The sequence below is a fragment of the Lepus europaeus genome, chromosome 14 (assembly GCF_033115175.1).
Source record: "Lepus europaeus isolate LE1 chromosome 14, mLepTim1.pri, whole genome shotgun sequence".
Lineage (NCBI taxonomy): Eukaryota > Metazoa > Chordata > Mammalia > Lagomorpha > Leporidae > Lepus > Lepus europaeus.
In genome coordinates this window covers 63,704,870-63,724,079 of record NC_084840.1, presented here as the reverse complement: position 1 = coordinate 63,724,079, position 19,210 = coordinate 63,704,870, and the positions used below count along the sequence as shown (strand labels likewise).

The 19,210-nt window shown below is 50.9% G+C and overlaps 1 protein-coding gene and 1 pseudogene across 1 annotated transcript in view; one reads left to right on the top strand and one right to left on the bottom strand.

Annotated features, from left to right (window-relative positions):
* Nucleotides 1–18,990, bottom strand: part of KIF26B (kinesin family member 26B) — a 519,978-nt gene extending 500,988 nt beyond the window's left edge. The window contains exons 1-2 of the mRNA XM_062210729.1: nt 18,640–18,990; nt 17,426–17,827 (exon numbers count right to left, since the gene is read on the bottom strand). Coding sequence (XP_062066713.1) covers nt 17,426–17,827; nt 18,640–18,702 — 465 coding nt within the window. The 5' untranslated portion in view covers nt 18,703–18,990. The remainder of the gene's footprint in view (nt 1–17,425; nt 17,828–18,639) is intronic.
* On the top strand, nt 1,124–1,867 carry LOC133773835 (protein SET-like; annotated as a pseudogene).
* Nucleotides 18,991–19,210: the final 220 nt, after the last annotated feature.

Genomic DNA, 19,210 nt, shown 5'->3' with positions numbered 1-19,210 from the left:
CTGAATTGTGTCTGAAATGCAAAGTATTATATTTCAAACGACAGTGAGGGCAACATTCCCTGGGAAGCAGAAAGGGAGGCAACCCAAGCTAGTGACAGAAGAGAAGAATCCCATTGGTAATAACTGAAGGGACCTGGTTGGCTCTGTAGGCAGCTCCAGGCTGGATGCCCTTCCCAGACCACGGCACCAAATGGTATAGGGTCACTGACGCCCAGTCATGGGCATGTGATGTGTAACCACTGGCCTAAACTGCACCACACCAAAGCCAGGAGCCCTCAGCTCCATCTGGGTCTCCCAAACGGGTGGCAGGGACCCAAATACTTGTGTTACCTGCTACCCACTAGGATGCACATTAGCAGGAGGCTGGAATCAGCAGCAGGGTCAGGACTAAAATGCAGGCACCAGGCACAGGTTGTAGGCACTGCAAGTAACGTGTTAACCACTGCACCAAATGCCCACCCTGGCAATCAGTGCAAAACTAACTACAAGGAGTTCTTTTATCTAAGGAGATGCTTCTCTCAAATACTTCTTCCCAAATTGCTCTTCTACAATCAATCATCCTTTTAAGTTTCTGCTTCCAAACACAGAAGATAATAGAGCACACAGCTTTATTAAGAACCAAGAAGAGGCCGGCGTCATGGCTCAATAGGCTAATCCTCCGCCTAGCGGCGCCAGCACACAGGGTTCTAGTCCCGGTCGGGGCACCGGATTCCGTCCCGGTTGCCCCTCTTCCAGGCCAGCTCTCTGCTATGGCCCAGGAAGGCAGTGGAGGATGGCCCAAGTCCTTGGGCCCTGCACCCGCATGGGAGACCAGGAGAAGCACCTGGCTCCTGCCTTTGGATCAGCGCGGTGTGCAGGCCACGGCGGCCATTGGAGGGTGAACCAACGGCAAAGGAAGACCTTTCTCTCTGTCTCTCTCTCTCTCTGTCCACTCTGCCTATCAAAAAAAAAAAAGAACCAAGAAGAGAGTTCTCAGAGCTCCCTCCTGCCTGGCACTGGGGCTCGGAGTTTCCTGGGATCGTGGCCCCCCAAACACCCATCTTCATTCCTTCCGCAAACAAAGAAGCCGAGAGCAGCTCCTGGCCCAAGGCCGGCAAACACATTGGCCTCTCGGGGTTTGTCGATGGGAGAAAAAGAACAACAAGCAATTGAACATATTGATGAAGTACAAAATGAAATAGACTTAATGAACAAGCCAGTGAGGAGATTTTGAAAGTAGAACAGAAATATAACAAACTCCGCCAACCATTTTTTCAGAAGAGGTCAGAACTGATCGCCAAAATCCCAAATTTTTGGGTAACAACATTTGTCAGCCATCCGCAAGTATCTGCACTGCTCGGGGAGGAGGGTGAAGAGGCGCTGCACTATCTGACCAGGGTTGAAGTGACAGAATTTGAAGATATTAAATCAGACTGCAGAATAGATTTTATTTGGATGAAAATCTTTACTTCGAAAATAAAGTTCTCTCCATAGAATTTCATCTGAATGAGAGTGGTGATCCATCTTCAAAGTCCCCTGAAATCAAATGGAAATCTGGAAAGGATCTGACGAAACGTTCAAGTCAAACGCAGGACGGAGCCAGCAGGAGGAGGCAGCGTGAGGAGCCAGAGAGCTTCTTCACCTGGCTTACCGGCCATTCTGACGCAGGTGCAGATGAGTTAGGAGAGGCCACCAAGGACGATATCTGGCCAGACCCCTTACAGTACTACTTGGGTCCTGATATGGATGATGAAGAAGGGGAAGGAGAAGATGATGATGATGAAGGACTGGAAGACACTGATGAGGAAGGGGATGAGGATGAAGGAGAGAAGGGGAAGATGATGATGACGGGGAAGAAGGAGAGGCAGATGAAGGAGAAGATGACTAATAGGAACACTGATGGATTCCAACTTTTTTTTTTAATTCTCTCAAGTCCCTGGGAGCAAGCTGCCATCTTCTTATTTTTATATTTTTCCCTCTTGTGCTCAGTCTCCCTGTTTTTGAGGTCTCTTCTCTCAACACCATGGTTCTCAACTTGTTATGGGGAAAATACCTGAAGCAGAATACAATGGGAAAGAATCTCTACCCCTTTCTGTTCCAAATTCATTTTATCCCTCTTGTCTCGACAAAAACTGATTGGACTCAACACCACCGTGCTCTGCGGGAAAAAGAAACGCTCCTGCTCCCTGGCTCTGCTGGAAGCTGGAGGGTGCCAGGCCTATGTAGCAGCGCATAGAATTCCAGCTTTTCCCCTCCTTTCTCTGTGTATTGGGCTCAGAGATTACACTGTGTCTCTATGTGAATACGGACAGTTAGCATTTACCAACATGTATCTGTCTACTTCCTCTTGTTGAAAAAAAGAAAAAAAAAACTTAAAAATGGAGTTATGGAAGGTCAGCAAGGGGTGGGTTTGAGATGTCTGGGTGGGTTAAGTGGGCATTTGACAACATGGCTTCTCCTTTGGCATGTTTAATTGTGATGTTTAACGGACACCCATGTAGTTTAAGATGACACTTCGAAAAATAAAATTCCCTCCTAATGATGCCTTGAGCCCTGCCACTCGATGGGAAAATCAGCAGGACTTGAAGGATCTTATTTGGAATTGACATTCTCTATTGTAATTTTGTTCCTGTTTATTTTTAAATTTTCTTTTTGTTTCACTGGAAAAGAAAGATGCTCAGCTTTAAACGTTAAAAGTGTACAAGTTGCTTTGTTACAGTAAAACTAAATGTGGCTGGCGCAGCGGCTCACTAGGCTAATCCTCCGCCTGCAGCGCCGGCACCCCGGGTTCTAGTCCCGATCGGGGCACCAGATCCTGTCCTGGTTGCTCCTCTTCCAGTCCAGCTCTCTGCTGTGGCCCGCGAAGGCAGTGGAGGATGGCCCAAGTGCTTGGGCCCTGCACCCAGATGGGAGACCAGGAGGAAGCACCTGGCTCCTGGCTTCAGATCAGCGTGGTGCAGAGGCCGCAGCGACCATTGTAGGGTGAACCAACAGAAAAGGAAGACCTTTCTCTCTGTCTCTCTTTCACTGTCCACTCTGCCTGTCAAAAAAAAAAAAAAAAACTAAATGTGTACACAAAGGATTTGATGCTTTCCTCTCAGAACAGATGAACTGAGTTTGACTTGTAAGTAATGTTACTGTCAAACTTTTATCATCCTAATTGTGTATTTTTTGATATGCACTTTGCAGGATGACCTCAGGGCTATGTGGATTCAGTAAAGGGGTTTGAATTAATGTATTAATGTCTCCCCATACCTGGGAACCATGGGCACAACTTGCTTTGGTTTCTTAAAATATCACACCGTTTGGAGGGCATCTTGCTCAGCTGAGTTCTGAGTATGTTGTACTGTTGACTTTTACCAAATTGGCAGTTTTTAAAATGGGCTTTTATTTACTTGAATATAATAGTGGCTGCCGCCACCATCAGACAGACCTGGTGCTCCTGACGCCAAGGGAGACGCGAGACGGTCACCATCCTGTCTTCACTGGCGCTTCAGTATGGCTCAAGGGCAGAGACTGTCAGTACAACAGTCGCCGTTGGAGGCTAGGGGCTGTTGCCTCAGTCCCGGTGGGATGATGGGGATCTCGTTTGCTCACTGCCCTTGTACAGAGATCGTACAGTGAGCTCCATAAATGGATAAGCTTTTTAACACTGTAAGTGGGCTGAAGTTAAATGCCACTTTTTTCACAGATGAATTATTGAGCACCCTGGACAAATCCAAAGCTTTTTGATGTATAAAACTTGATAAATGGAAGTATTCCATCAGGAGGCAAAGTATGACAGATTTGTTGGGATGGGAAGTGTGCGTTGTGCCCAGGTCTTTGGAGTAAATTTCTCACTGTGTGCTGGTTAGGAATCATGCTCCAATAAAGGAACGTCAAGATTTTTGTGGAAAAAAAAAGAAGAAGAAGGAGAAACCCTGTCAGTTAACTTATCCAAATTCCAAAGGCAGAAATTCTAGCAATGCTGACATTAGCAGCACCTCTGCCTGGATGGGCTCTCCCGGAGGGCAGGCACCGGGGCTCACTACAGGTGGGAAACCCAGCGAGGACCGTGTCAAGCTCATCCCCCTGGAACCACAGGCCAGGAGAGGGCTCCAGGCAGTCCTGCGGCATCTCTCCAGCTGCACAGAGCCTGGGAGGTGGGGAGGAGCGTGAACCGCCAACTCCCAGCCTCTTTGTATAGAAGAGAAACAAAACCACAGGTGAGACAGGAATTCCCTCAGACTACAGAGCTAAGTGGTGCTAAGGACAGTCCCTTCTTTACCTAAATGCCTGGGACTGTAGCCAACTTCTGCTTCTCTCTCTCTCCCTCTCCCTTCCCCTCTCCCTCCCTCTCCCCCTCCCCCTCCCTCATCTTTCCTCCCCCATCTTTTCCATCCTTCTGCCACCCTCCCCTGAGGGCCCACTGTCACACTGCCTGGCCTCATGGAGAACAGGTGATGGCCACGAGGGAGACATCCAGGGCCACCTCTTCTGCTGCCTGCTTGGGACCAAGACTTGGTCTTTGGAAAGACACAGCACCGAACTAGGCGGCTGATGGCTTTTCTTTCTCTCTCTTTTTTTTTAAAGATTTATTAATTTGAACAGAGAGAGAGAGGTCCTCCATCAGCTAGTTCACTCCCCAGATGACTGCCAATGGCCAGAGCTGAGCTGAACGGAAGCCAGGAGCTTCTTCCGGGTCTCCCACACAGATGCAGGGGCCCAAGGACTTGGGCCACAGCAGAGAACGGATTGGAAGTGGAGCAGCCAGGACTGGAACCCGCACCCATATGGGATGCCGACACCACAGGCGGCAGCTTTAACCACTACACCACAGTGCCAGCCCCAGACAATGGTTTTTCTTACACAATAGTGTTGCTGGTTGCTTGCCTGATTCTATTTTTTTTTTTTTCTGTATAACCATCTGGTTAGAGGTCAATAGGTTTTGGTTGCTGTTGTTATTGTTGGCCTCTAATGGGTCAATATCTAGGTCTCCTTTTGGTGCTCAAAACCACCAGTTTAATGGACTAGTGAGGCAGTGATCATAAGTCTAAAGCAATGGAGTAGAAAGGCAGTGATTTTAAGTCTAAAGCAATGGAATAGGGAGGCAGTGATTATAAGTTTAAAGCAAGCAACCGCTGTAAATAAGACAGTAGTGTTTCATGGGAAAGGATAGCTGCTCATCACTGTTAATTAAAAGTGGAATTACATGGCAGAAAAACCTCCAACTGTATAAGCTCCTATAAAATATTTGGGAAGGCCGGCGCCATGGCTTAACAGGCTAATCCTCCACCTTGCGGCGCCGGCACACTGGGTTCTAGTCCCGGTCGGGGCGCCGGATTCTATCCCGGTTGCCCCTCTTCCAGGCCAGCTCTCTGCTATGGCCCGGGAAGGCAGTGGAGGATGGCCCAAGTGCTTGGGCCCTGCACCTGCATGGGAGACCAGGAGAAGCACCTGGCTCCTGGCTTCGGATCAGCGAGATGCGCTGGCCGCAAAGGCCATTGGAGGGTGAACCAACGGCAAAAAGGAAGACCTTTCTCTCGTCTCTCTCTCTCTCACTATCCACTCTGCCTGTCAAAAAAAAATAAAAATAAAAAATAAATAAATAAATAAAATATTTGGGAAAAAACATCCTGAATAAGCAACTGCAAATCTCAGACATCACTCGGATCAGATAAAGAATTATTAAAACAAAAGTTTATATTTGCCACTCCTGTAGTGGAAAAGCAGATTTTAACTTATTATTTATAGTTTATGCTTTCAAGTAAATAAACCAAAATTGTTTAATAATAATTTTTTTTATTTGACAGGTAGAGTTATAGACAGTGAGTGAGAGAGACAGAGAGAAAGGTCTTCCTTCCGTTGGTTCACTCCCCAAATGGCCACTACGGCCGGTGCTGCACCGATCCGAAGCCAGGAGCCAGGTGCTTCCTCCTGGTCTCCCATGGGGTGCAGGGCCCAAACACTTGGGCCATCCTCCACTGCACTCCCTGGCCACAGCAGAGAGCTGGCCTGGAAGAGGGGCAACCGGGACAGGATCGGTGCCCCAACCGGGACTAGAACCCGGTGTGCCGGCGCCGCAAGGTGGAGGATTAGCCTAGTGAGCTGCGGCGCCGGCCTCATTTCTCAGCCTTTCAAGTAAATTTTTAAAACATATCCATCTGGGGCTTAGGAGTATATCTCCAGGCAGAGTGTTGCATGTATAAGAACAGACAAGTCAAACTTCAAAATCAGTAATTTTCTAAGGCAGGTTATAGAAGAAGCCCTAAAATGTCACTTCTTAGTAAAAAAAAAAAAAAAAAATAGCCCCTCCACTATAACCTCCTCTAAGACACTGAGGCTGTATTTAGATAGAGCCTACAGAATAGTGAACCAGCGCAGCAGCATTTGGAGTGTCTCCGGTGTCTAATCAGCGTTTAAAACAGCCCTCTCCTCCAAGCCCCACGCCAGTTCGCCAGTTCGCCAGTTCGCCAGTTCGGGGAGCTGAGAAATGTGCAGAAAGAACGGCGTGGTGGGGGAGGGGTCTCCTTCATTTCCAGACTTCTTCACAGAGTCTGGGCGCATGGGTGCGATAGGATCAGCAAAACAGAACTGCAAAGAAAACTGTCTGAGAGAGATAACACTGGATTGGAAGCCAGATAAGCCCAAATTCCTGGTGCCGCCCAGAGCTGCACATCGCATGCGCAGCCACTGCAGGAAATCTGCTCGCCCTCATTCACTCCGGCCCAGACGCCACATGCAGCAGCCCACAGCCCTCCCTGGGGGGCTCTGGACAGGGCAGGGCTTAATGCCAGGACTCCATCTGTGACCAAGGATCACAATCCATATTCATGGCATCCACTCAAAGGGGTCGCTTTTTTTTTTTTTTTTTTTGCCAGGCAGAGTTAGACTGAGAGAGACAGAGACAGAGGTATAGACAGTGAGAGAGAGAGAGAGAGAGAGAAAGGTCTTCCTTCCGTTGGTTCACCCCCCTAAATGGCCGGCGCTGCACTGATCCAAAGCCAGGAGCCAGGTGCTTCCTCCTGGTCTCCCATGCAGGTGCAGGGCCCAAGCACTTGGGCCATCCTCCACTGCACTCCCGGGCCACAGCAGAGAGCTGGACTGGAAGAGGAGCAACCGGGACAGAATCCAGTGCCCCAACCGCGACTAGAACCCGGGGTGCCGGCGCCACAGGTGGAGGATTAGCCAAGTGAGCCACGGCGCCAGCCAAGGGGTTGCTCTTTTCATCGGCTGAGCTCTCAAAGCCTCTGGAGAGCCACCTACAAATGCATAAATAAGTCTCAGATGCTTTATCCACTTGGAGGTGAAGAAGCGGGAGAAGAGGGGGATGCCAGGGAGGTGAGGGGGTGGCAGGAGGCAAGGGCCTTTCACCCAATTGGATGGGAACGATCACCGAAAGGGACTGGTGAGTGCCGTCACATCGAGACCTCACAGCCACCCTGGAGGGGTCTCACGATCACATCATACAGATGAGAGTAACAACCAGGCTCAGGAAGACTAAGTAGCTTGTCCAAGGTCACATACTGAGTGATGGAACCGGGGCTGACACCTGTCTGTGCACTCCAGGTCTTCATTTTTAAGTAATAAGAGCCTTGCAAAACGGACTCAACAATTCAAATGCAGCCTCAGCTGTCCTGGCCTCTCAGCCACCCCCACCCCCACCCCCACCCCGGATACACTCTCCAGGGTGCCGGGAACTCTGCACTGATCCCCAAGGGTTTCCTATTCAGCTCAACGGAAGCCTCAGCCTCACCCCCTCTGACCTCTGGTGGGTACTGGACCTTTTGTGACCCCAGCCCCCTGAAGCTCACTCCTCCGTTTCCTCCTTCTTTTTCCTCCCTCCTCTCCGGCCTCTCCTTGGTCCACCTGACTCCTCAGGCTGTCTGTCCCTTCACTGCCAATGGGCTCCACGGCTCCATGCCCAGCTGTCTACTGGTTCACCCTACGCACCTGTGGAGACCTCATGCCATCTGTGGGCTCCACCACCTTCCTCGTTCTCGCACCTCCCAGATCCGTGTCTCCAGCTCTCAATCTACTCTTCAACTCCAGCTGGAGCCCACAGCACCATTCCACTTCAACACACAGAGAACCCAAACACATTACCCAGAGCCCTTTTTGAAAATGGCCACAGAGTAACAAAAACCCCACCACTGCTACCTTCCCCATCTCAGTCTCTAGCGACACCATCCACACACCTGAGCCAGCCAGAAACCTCATCGCTCCCTCTCTGCCAGCCCCCATCACAGCAGTGCCTACTGCACAACAGTCCTAAGCTCCAAGCTGCCTCCTCCTTGCCACGGCTACTGCCTAGTATGGTCAGCGTCGTCCTGCCCTCAGGTCACTGCAGGGGGCCTCCTAAGAGTGAAGCCATTCCTCCAATTCATCCTCCATCAGAGCAATCATTTTTTGGAAAGATTTATTTATTTATTTTAAGGTCTGAGTTATAGAAAGAGAGAGGATAGCAATCTTCCATCTGCTGGTTCACTCCCCAAATGGTGGCAACAGGCCAGGAGCCAGGAGCTTCATCTGGGTCTCCCACATGGGTGCAGGGGCCCAAGCACTTGGGCCATCTTCTGCTGCTTTCTCAGGTGCATTAGCAAGGAGCTGGATCAGAAATGGAGCAGCTGGGACTTGAACCGGTGTTCACATGGTGTTGCAGGAGTAGCTTTACCTGCAGCCACAGCTCCGGCCCTAGAACAATCTTTTAAAATGTACATCTCATCATTTCATTGCCTTCCTGACTCCCTTCACTGGCTGCCCATGGTCCTCAAGATCAGGCAGCCATCATCTGAGCCTGTGGATCATGCACCTGCTGCACTACAGTAAGGACACACGACTTCCGGTCCCCAAGTGTACTGCGTGCACAACCCCTTGGTGCCTTACACCTGCCACAGCCCCTAGCTAGGCTGTCAGTGCCTCCCCATGCTCAGTGCTGAGCGTCCTTGCAGCCCACACGGCTTCTGGGCCAGCACTTAATACCCGCACTCCCACTCTAGACTGTGAGTGGCTCTGGGGCAGGAAGTTTAGCCCTTCTCATGATCTGGTTATGAGGTGGCACAGGACAGAAGCTGGCCCATGAACAGGAATCAGAAACACCTGTTGGTGTGAGTGTCGGAAAGAACGACACAGGGAATATTAGCACGCTGAATCTAGCAGCACGTTTTTAAAGACCACTATGACCAAGTGGGGTTTATTATGGGAATTGCAAAGATGCTTTGCCAATAGGAAATTGATGATAATAATTCTTAACATTAATAAATCTGAAGGAAAATCACATGAATATCTACCTAACCACTGAAAAAGATCCTTAGAAAATATAATACCCATTTCTGCTTTAAAAAAAAAAAACTAAATAAAATAGGAGTTGCTGGTTACTTCCTTCACTTTTAGAAATTCAGACAGAACCTTAGTTCAAAAGTCAACATCTTCCTTAATGGGAAAAATCTTTGCCCATGTCCACTATATTAGTACTATTTAACACTGTATTGTAAGTATTAAACAATGCAGCAAACAAGAGAAAACAACTGGGGCCAAGTAGTAGGTTAGGCATCCACCCGCAGTGCCAGCATCCCATAGGGGCGCCAGTTAGAGTCCCAGCTGCTCCACTTCCGATCCAGCTCCCTGCTGATGGTCTGGGAAGGCAATGGAAGGTAGCCCAAGTCCTTGGGCCCCTGCACCCACCTAGAAGAAGCTCCTGGCTTCAGATCAACCCAGCTCTGGTCATTGCGGCCATTTGAGGAGTGAACCAGCAGATGGAAGACCTCTCTTTGTCTCTCCCTCTCTCTATCTGTAATTTTGTCTTTCAAGAAAATAAATAAATCTTTAAAAAAAAAAAAAAAGAAAACAATTACAGGCATAAAATCAGCAAAGGAACACCGTATTGATATATCTATTTAAAGAAGACATGTTTTAAAACCAGTTTATTAAAAAAATGAATACATAATAACATATAACCTATTTTATATGTTACTGTATATAATGTTATATCATTATATAACATAAATACATAAAAGTCAATAATACAACCTTGGGCACAATGGGTGAGTTGCCACTTGGAATGTCCACATCCCATATTGAGTGCTTGGTTCAGGTCCTGGCTCTTCCACTTCCAATCCAGCTTCCTGCTAATACAGACCCTGGGAGGCAGCAAAAGACAGCTCAAGTCCCTAGATCTGAACCATCCATGTGGGAGACCTGGTGAGTTCCAGGTGTCTGGTTTCAACCTGGCCTAGCCCTTGGCTGTTGTAGGGTTTTAGAGAATGAACCAGTGGATGGAAGAGCTCTGTGTCTCTCTGTCTGTCTCTGCCTTTCAAATAAAGTGAAAACTATTTTTAAAAGTAAGAGAACAGGATGTAAAATATGTAAATAAATAAACTTGACAAATATCAGTAATTATCAATTAGAAGAGATAAGGAAAGGGAAGATCCCATTTATAATAGCAACAAAAGGTATAACAATATCTAAGACTAAATTTTAAAGACTGCAAAACCTATTTGAAGAAGTCTCTTTAAATTTCTGAAAAGTAGGCCTGTTCAAATGGAAGGACATTCCAGCATCCTTGGAAAAGGTTTGACATCATAAAGACACCAACTCTCAACCCCTCCTCTGAATAATCACTACATTCAGCACAGTTCCAGATAGGAGAAACAAATTTTGGAGTCAGACAAGTTGATTCCAAAGTTCATGTGGGAAAATGGTCAGGAAAGAACAACCAGGAAACTCAAAAAAAAAAAAAAAAAAAAGGAACATGTTGTCTGGAGGAGAAAGCTGGCCCCACCCAACACTAAAGCACGCTACAAAGCTCCTGCAGGTGAAACTGTGGAACTGGTACATGAGGAGACAAACAGCGCAATGGAAGACCCAGCAGTAGACTCCAGTACAACTGGAAATTCAGTTTAGGATCACGATGGGAGGAAATGGGTGTTTCAATAAAGGGTCTGGGTGCAAGTGGACATTTAGAAGATATAATTCATCTATACCTTTCATTATACACCAAAATAATCACCCAGTGGGTCAGAGGTCTAAGTATCAAAAAGGAAACTAAAAAACTAAAAATACTAGAAGAAAACATAAATTCCTTTAAAACCTGGAGGTGAGGCAGGCATTCGGCACAACAGCTAAGACGATGCTTTGGACATCAATGTATCCCACGTCACAGCTCCCCTTCCTATCCAGCTTCCTGCTAATGTGCACCCTGGGAGGAAACAGGTGATGGCTCCCGTGCCTGGGTCCCTGCCCCTCATGCGGGGGACCTGAAATGAGTTCCGGACTCCTGGTTTTGGCCTGGCACAGCCTCGCATGCTGTGAGCAATTGGGAATTGAAGGAGCAGATGGAAGCTGTCTGTCTGCCTTTCAAATAGAAACAAAACCCTGAAAGTGGTGGACAGACACCTCTCTAACCATGACTCAAAATCCAATTTTTTTAAAAAAATATTTATTTGAAAGGCAGAGTTACAGGGAGAGAGTCAGAGAGAGAAACAGATCTTGCACCTACTGGTTCATTCCAAAAATGACTGCAATGACCCAGACTGGGCCAGGCCAAAGCCAGGATTCTGCAGCTCCCTCCGGGTCTCCCACATGAGTGACAGAGCCCCAAGCACTTGAGCCGTCTTCCACTGCTTCCCCAGATGCATGAGCAGGGAGCTGGATAGGAACTGGAGCTGCCAGGACTCACACGGGTGCTCAGATGGGATGAGGGCACCGCAGGCAGAGGCTGACCCTGCTACACCACCAACACGGGCCCCCACATGCAGTTTTACATGTGTTCTGAAGCATTCCAGGATAAAGGCAGGCAGGACAGGGCTACAACTCCATGGGATGTCTTGACAAATATTTCAAAAGTGATCTAGGAATCCCAACGAATGCAGGCCTTCTGCACCCGCATAACGAATGGTGCTTTAAATGAGCTCATTCTGCTAAGTGCACATCAGGGTGAAAGGTCCATCAGGAGCCCGTTTTACACAGCACTCCTTCCCTGCAACAAGACCCGTTAGGCGGCGTCTACAAAGCCAAGCAAAGATGCTTTATATGTGGTCAAGATAATGAGGATATTGGTTTTGTGTTCCTGAAAGAGACTGGGTCCTGGTCTTCACTCACCTCCCGACTTCCCAAAGGTGGGTGGGGGTAGGGGAGAACACACATTGTCCAGCAGGGGGTGAGGGGAGCAGTTACACACAGTGGCTCTGGGATGGAAGTGTGCTTGGATCTCTCTGGGCCTTGCACTTTTTATTCAGGCCTCCTTTTGTGATCTTAGCCACAATCAAGCACCTGGAATTCCAGAGAGAAGAAAAGAAACCAAGTTCATGTCCATTTTGCTCCCTGAGGTTGTGTATGTGTGCGTCTTGGTACAGTGCCTGACACATAAGGACAAGGATGGTGCCCATTTATCATCACCATGACTACTACATTGGTATGACTGCTGGCTGGTGAGTGGTCCAACCTGTGACATAACGCCAAAGAGCTGAACACGCCTACATTTTAACTGGCTTAGTCCTTCCAAATGCTGGCTGACTACCAGCCTCGGCTGTTTAAACATCACATTTCTAATGCAGTAATCCCATCTGCAATGAGCAGGGAAGAAACTGTCACAGGCCAGGGATGTCTGCAAAGTGAACTAAGTCACCATAAAAACTGACCGCATTGGTTCCCAGTTCCAAGTCTGGTACAGAAGTGAAGCCTCCCACCCAGAGCTCGCAATGCCTTCAAGAAGAAATGCCTGCCCTGGGAGTGTTTTTAGAAACTCCTAACACACCTCAGAAGTGTTTAAATGATAAATGCTGCAGGATTCTGTCATTACTGATCTACCAACTATTAGCTGTATCCAAAATACTTCTGAGATGAGACTCAAATGCAGCTTTTTTTAAACGGTCTGGTCTTAGATGATTTCCACTAGAATTCCTTCCTAATTCGCAAGTCTTTAAAACACAACGTCTATGTTATCTATTTATAAAGTTGTACGACAGCTTCGGGGCGAATCCTTTGGAATACTTATTTTTGCACATCCCTTTCCTGGAGCCCGCAACGCGCAGAAACAAGTGTGTGTATTAATACCGCTCTGCCCCCAAGTCTAGACTCCCTGGAGCTCTATTTAGGGCCCACGGTCGGTGTCTCTGACCCCCGTGACGCATTCCGTTCTTTCATCTCTGCAACTCCCGGCCACCCCTTCTCAGCGTGTCTGGCTAATCTGCCTGATGTTTGTGGGGCATAAATGGACTGAGAATATGCGACTGAGAAAAAATCAGATAGGAATGTGGTTCTGGGCCTCTTTCTCCCCCTGACATAAAAGAATTTCTTTTATTGATATGGAAATGAACAGATGTCTGATAACCTTCTGCCAGCCTGGAACATTTCTGCTCCCTCCAGGGACCTTCCTTGGGCTGATGTTTCGCAGGACTTCCACAGCCGATTCAAAAGTCCTGTCGCGGGTATCAGTGCGATCTAGACCAGCCCCAGAATGGGAGACTCCTTCCCTGGCCCCTATTTCTGGCCTGGTGCCCCGACTGCCCATAAAATAGGAAAGACGCTCTTGCCGCCGGACAGGAGGCTATTTTATGTTTACACCGGAGCGCTACCACGGGGAGAAGCACTGCGCTCACTTCAAATCGCAGCTCTTCACACGCCCTGCGTCTTCTGTTTTATCTGACCACTTGCACTAGCACTAAAAGAGAAATGATGGGAAGCCGGTGCGCACGCCTTTACCGCTGAAGTCGTAACAGTCAGTCCCGATGTTTTATGGTCTGCTCCCCGGACCCAGGTCTCCAAGCACCCAGGTGGGCCGCCACAGGACACGCTGAACCTGCAGCACCAGGATCACAGGCAGGAGGGCTCACCGTGGCCACGACCACCTCTCAGAGCCATGAAATAGCCAGCAACAACCTGTTTCATTATTGAATCTGCCTCTGCTCACTCCACCTCTTCTCTGGAAAACTCCAACTCAACCCAAGGAGATCCAAATCCATTATCATCCTTCTGTCTGAGCTCCATGCAAATCTGTGACTCCTCCCGTTTCCTGCTTCCCACCCATTCCCCTAGTTACGTCCAAGGCATTCTGTTGTTTGTTAAGATTTTATCTTCCATCAGCTGGTTCACTCCCAGAATGGTTGCAACAGCCAGGGCTGGACCAAGCTGAAGCCAGGAGTCAAGAGCTGCCACCCAGTCTCCCACGTGGGTGCAGGGGCTTAAACACTTGGCCATCTTCCACTGCTTTCCCAGGCACATCAGCAGGAGCTGATCAGAAGTGGAGCAGCCAGGACTTGAACCGGCTCACATATGGGATGCTGGCGGGGCAGACAGAGGCTGGCCCCAAGTCACAGTGTCTTCTGCCCTGAAGCCCCCCCTCCAGTGGTCACGTGACTCCTGAGAGTGCTCAGAATAAATGGGCACTCTCAGGCCACCAGAGCCAACCACTAACTTCTGGGACTACCCAGAACCCTCTGCAGGGTATCCCCTCCCTAAGCAACTGCCCCAAAGACAGAACTAGGGAACCCAATGGGACCAAGAACACATGTTGGCCACGTAATATTTGGGAATATACTGATATCAGGAACCAGAAGTGGCAATGTTTGGAAAGAAAAACCTTCAGCTCTGCAAAAACATGTCTCTCAAAGATTCTTGTCTCATTAATAATCATCAGACTCATGTCTTTCCCTTCAAAAATGGAAGCACTCTCTGCTATGGCCTGGGAAAGCAGTGGAAGATGGCCCAAGTCCCTGGGCCCCTGTACCTGCATGGGAGACCCAAAGGAAGCTCCTGGCTGCTGGCTTCAAATCCACACAGCTCCGGCTGTTGCGGTCATCTGGGGAGTGAACCAGCGGATGGAAGACCTCTCTCTACCTCTGCCTCTCTCTAGCTCTGCCTTTCAAATAAATAAATAAATAATTTTTTTTTAAAAAGGAAGCTCTTGCCAAACCTTACCTTAGAGTGACTTTTTGTTTGTTTGTTTGTTTGACAGGCAGAGTGGACAGTGAGAGAGAGAGACAGAGAGAAAGGTCTTCTTTTGCCGTTGGAGTGACATTTTAAGTTTGAATCATTTTTTCCTTAGTCTATCAGTGAGAAAGTTTAAAAAAAAAAAAAATAGAGGAAAACTGATTTACTCAATGTCCCAAAAGAAATCAGTGGTGGAGAGAGAACTTAATAAGAAGGTTTGTGGATGTGCACTTCTGCCTTTGACTAGCTAGGAGACTTTTAATGCCACCTAGTCGAATTTAATACTCTACTGAAGAAAATATCCCCTGAATGCAGTTAAGCATCTTAAGTGAATTACAAAGATAATTCTTGCTAATTACCCCTCAAAAACATGTCTTTATCTTCCAGACTCTTATTCTCCAGGGCTAACCCCATGTTGCAGTCACAAATACTGCACTTGTTCTAATGAAACTTAACTCCTTCTGTGCCCGAGGTCCACAGTCTGCCCACCAAAGCTGCCTGGGGAAGAAAGGACTTGTCTCTGAGTGACATGGGCTCCCCCACGGTGTGCCGGTGTGCCAGGTAACACGGCAACTGCTGGTTTCAAACACTACCAACAATAAAGAAATAATGGCATGGTGCCTAAGTATGGCGTACAAATGCTTAAAGCACAGAGACCATCCCTAAAATTATTATTCCTAAAGGCACGCAGATTTGTTGTCAGAATCAAGGCCCTGAAACGCACTACACCGGAACTCCGCACGGAGCACCAGACACCCCTCTGCACCTGATGGCGCGCTTCGCTGAGCTGACCCCCTATCAAACCTGGGCAACTGTGGCAGTGAGATAGTCACGTGTGCGCTTGGGGTGGTCCCTTGTGAGGGTCCCTGTGACGAGCGGCCTTCCTCCACATCCCTATGTCGATGGAAGTCACGGGAGAGCGTTGAGGTCCAGGGATCCAGTGCTGCTTCTGGGGCCATCACTCGGTCTGACCATTAATCAACTCCAACATCACGTAAATAAAACGGGTGAATATACTGAGCCGCCTCCTGTAACATGTAGATGAATGCTGCGGGCCGCTTCAGAAACCGGGTTTGTCCATAAACGGGAACAGAGGCATTTAAGTTCCAACATTTGTGTCTTCCGCCCGGGATCTTTCTTTCCCTTCTTCCAGTTTCATGAAAGAAGACTATTTTGGTTTACTTTCTCACATGACCAATACTCAAACAACAACACATACAAAGAAGAGCCTATCAAAAGAAGGGGTCCTCAAGAATATTCTAAAATAATCAGATAGGCTCTGACTTAATGGAATCGCCAAGTACCAGATGATACCCATCTTTAAAAACCAAGGTTCTACCCATCTTAATCACATGCCCCATCCCCTTACACGACCTCACAGGACCTAACACACCCTCCTTTGTGGCACACATGGCGGATGCAAATCAATTATGACCTGTGCCTTTTGTGGTTCATGCCCGCGCCATCCATCAGAAAATAAGCTCCGCGTGGACTAGGAGTGTTTGTACCTGTTATCTGCACTACGGAGCCTTGAAGTGGGGGTAGAAAATCAATGAATATTGATGAACGGCCAAACAGCAAATACATGGGAGTGAAGAGATGGCGTGAAATTGCAGGGCCTGGTACCCAAGGTGAGGCATGAGCTTTGAGTCCCTGACATTTATTCTTGGGGTATCCTGGCACGGGCAGTATCACACTACAAAAAGGCGCACTGATAACACACCCCCAGGTAATTATTTTTGAGATGAGTTCTAGATGCACAACCCCAACTCTCCTGGAGGTGATTTCCAACAATTGCACAGCATCAGTGGCTATTTGTGGCACTTAAGCCTTGCCCATCCATAAAGGCATCAACACGCGTGTGTTAGGATAAGCAGGCGGGCAGGCAGGCCGATGCAGCCGTTTCTAAACTCCACTCCTCAAAAAATCACAATATTTCATCTCCAAAGTCAAAGCAATATAAACCGGGAAATGCCACTGAACAAGGTCAGAAAAACCTCCACAGCAGTCCTGTCTTCTTGATATTTCTCCCTCGCCATTGATTAAAAAAAAAAAAAAACTCTTTGAAGTGGAAGAGTAAATATTATCACTCGGTAGTACTCGCACCCCTCAGCGCACACAGGCCTGCATTGTGTGACACGGGCGGGTCCCGCCACGCCGCACCGTTGCCATGGAGGGTCAACGTGCTGGGCCTGCAGCCGCCCGCCACCTCTCAGTGGTCCTCAGAGGGACACAGACAGTTATGGGGAAACGCTCCCCTCCAGGTCTTGGCAAGGGGTCGCCGGTGGGGGTGGGGCGGAAAGGCCAATGGGCGGCCCGCAGCCCCGCGTCGGGGACCGCGGGGCGAACCCCGGGGGGCGCGCCCCGTCAGCTGCAGAACCGCCTGGCGGCGGGGGGCGCGCAGGGTCGCCCCGAGCCAGCACCCCCGGGGGTGTGGAGCAGCAGGCAGCTGCGGTGCGGGGCGGTGCGGTGTGGAGCCGCCGGCGCCCGCCCCGGGTCGCGGCCCGCCCGGCGCCTCCCTCCCTCCCGCGGCGCTCACCTTGCCGGGGAAGGGCCCCGGGAGCAGCAGCTTCAGGGCCTGCCTCTTCAGCTCCACCAGGCGGGCGTTGCAGTTCTCGCACCAGACGCCGCGGTCCGAGCCGGGGGAGGAGCCGCCGCCGCTGCCCGAGCCCGGGGAGCCCGTGCCGAAGCCCGGCGAGCCGCCCAGGGAGCCCGGCGAGCTGGTGCCGATGCCCGGGGAGGCGGGGCCCGGGGAGCCCGTGAAGGAGCTGGGGGACGAGGTGCCCGAGCCGGGGGACGGGGTCCCGGACGAGCCGAGCGCCGAGCCCGCGCCCTCGGGGGTGGGCCGGCTGCCGGCGCGCGACTCCTCATACGCTTTCCGGTACCAGCTCTCAGGGGAGAAGGGCGCCGCGGGCTTGGTGGGCGAGCAGACTTCATTCACCTGCGGGCGAGACACGCGGCGTCAGGAGCTGCGGGGCGGCTGCTCGCGCGCCCCGGAGCTGGCCCGGCCTGGGGGTGCCCGCCCGCGGGGGCACTCAGGCGCCGCCGAGGGTCCGGCGAACGCCCAAGGGCGCCGCTTCGGGAGCGCTCTAAGGCCTGCGGCCAAACAGCCCTGCCTCCATCAGTGTCGCTAACTGCCCCCAAGTGAGTCCCCACCGCCCGAGTCACCCCTGGCGCCCGTCCCCGGTCGCCGGCGGACTCCTCTGGGGTCAGGAGAAGGGCTCGTTGGGGGGCTAGGGGGTGGCACCCAGCCGTCTCGGCAGGGGGAGGCCGCAGATTGGGCGCCCCGCGCTTTGGAACCCGGCACCCACCCCAGCGAGAGCCCAGAATACAAGCTCTCCGAAGACCCTGCGCGGGGCGGGGAGACGGTGATCGGGGGGGCTTTTTTATTTTCTCGGGCGCAAGCCCTCCGGAACCCGCAAGTCACAGGAGTCGTCTCCCGGCTCCAGGGAGACGACCCGAGGAACCGCAGCGAATCCACGGGAGACCCTTCCCCTCGGGCTTAACTCTGCCTGGAAGTCCAGGAATGCTGCAAAAGTTCCCGGTGCCGGGATGAGGCAGGGACCAGGGGACGCGGAGCACTGCGAGAGCGAGGCGAGCGCGCACGGCCCGGCGGAGGCGCAGCTGCCGCGGGAGCAGGGCTCGGGGCCGCGCGCTGGCCGCCGGCGCGCGGGGCCGCACGTCCCGGGAAGGGGCCGGCCGGCCGGGATGGGCCTGGAAACGCGTCTCCGCGCCGTGCCCGGCGCAACTTACCCCGTATTTCTTGCCCCTGCTGGAGACCGCAAGCCTCTCTTTATTCCCAGCTACGGAATTCATGGTGGCTTCTCCGGAGCAGAGCGTCTCGGGGTTCCTTCCAGCACGGCTGCATCCAAAGGCGGGGGGGGGGGGGGGGTCTCGAGACCCAGACGCGCCCCGGGTTGCAGGGGGTTGTTCTTGGCCCGCAAGTCAAGGTTTCCTAGCCGGGGGGAGGGGGCATAAAAGCCAAGTCACGGGAGCAGTGAGGCTGCGGGGAGGGTGGAGGTGGCCGGTTATTCTTCTCTTCCGATGCGCTTCATCCTCGCGCCGTGCCTCCTCCGGGCACGCGTCCTCTGCCGGCAGTCACAGCCAGACGGCCGGCCTATTCCTCGGCCCCGCACCGGCAAACGCAGGGGTGCGACCCAGACTCGCAGCCCCGCAGGACGCCGGCGAGCCCGGGCCCCGGCCGGCACGTGAACTCAGTCCGCCCAGCCCGCGGGGGGGTGGGGGGTGGGGGGTGGACTTGTCTCCTTCACCGAGCGCGGTAACTGAGTTCAAAAGAAATTCTCCCAAAATATAAAGATCCAGG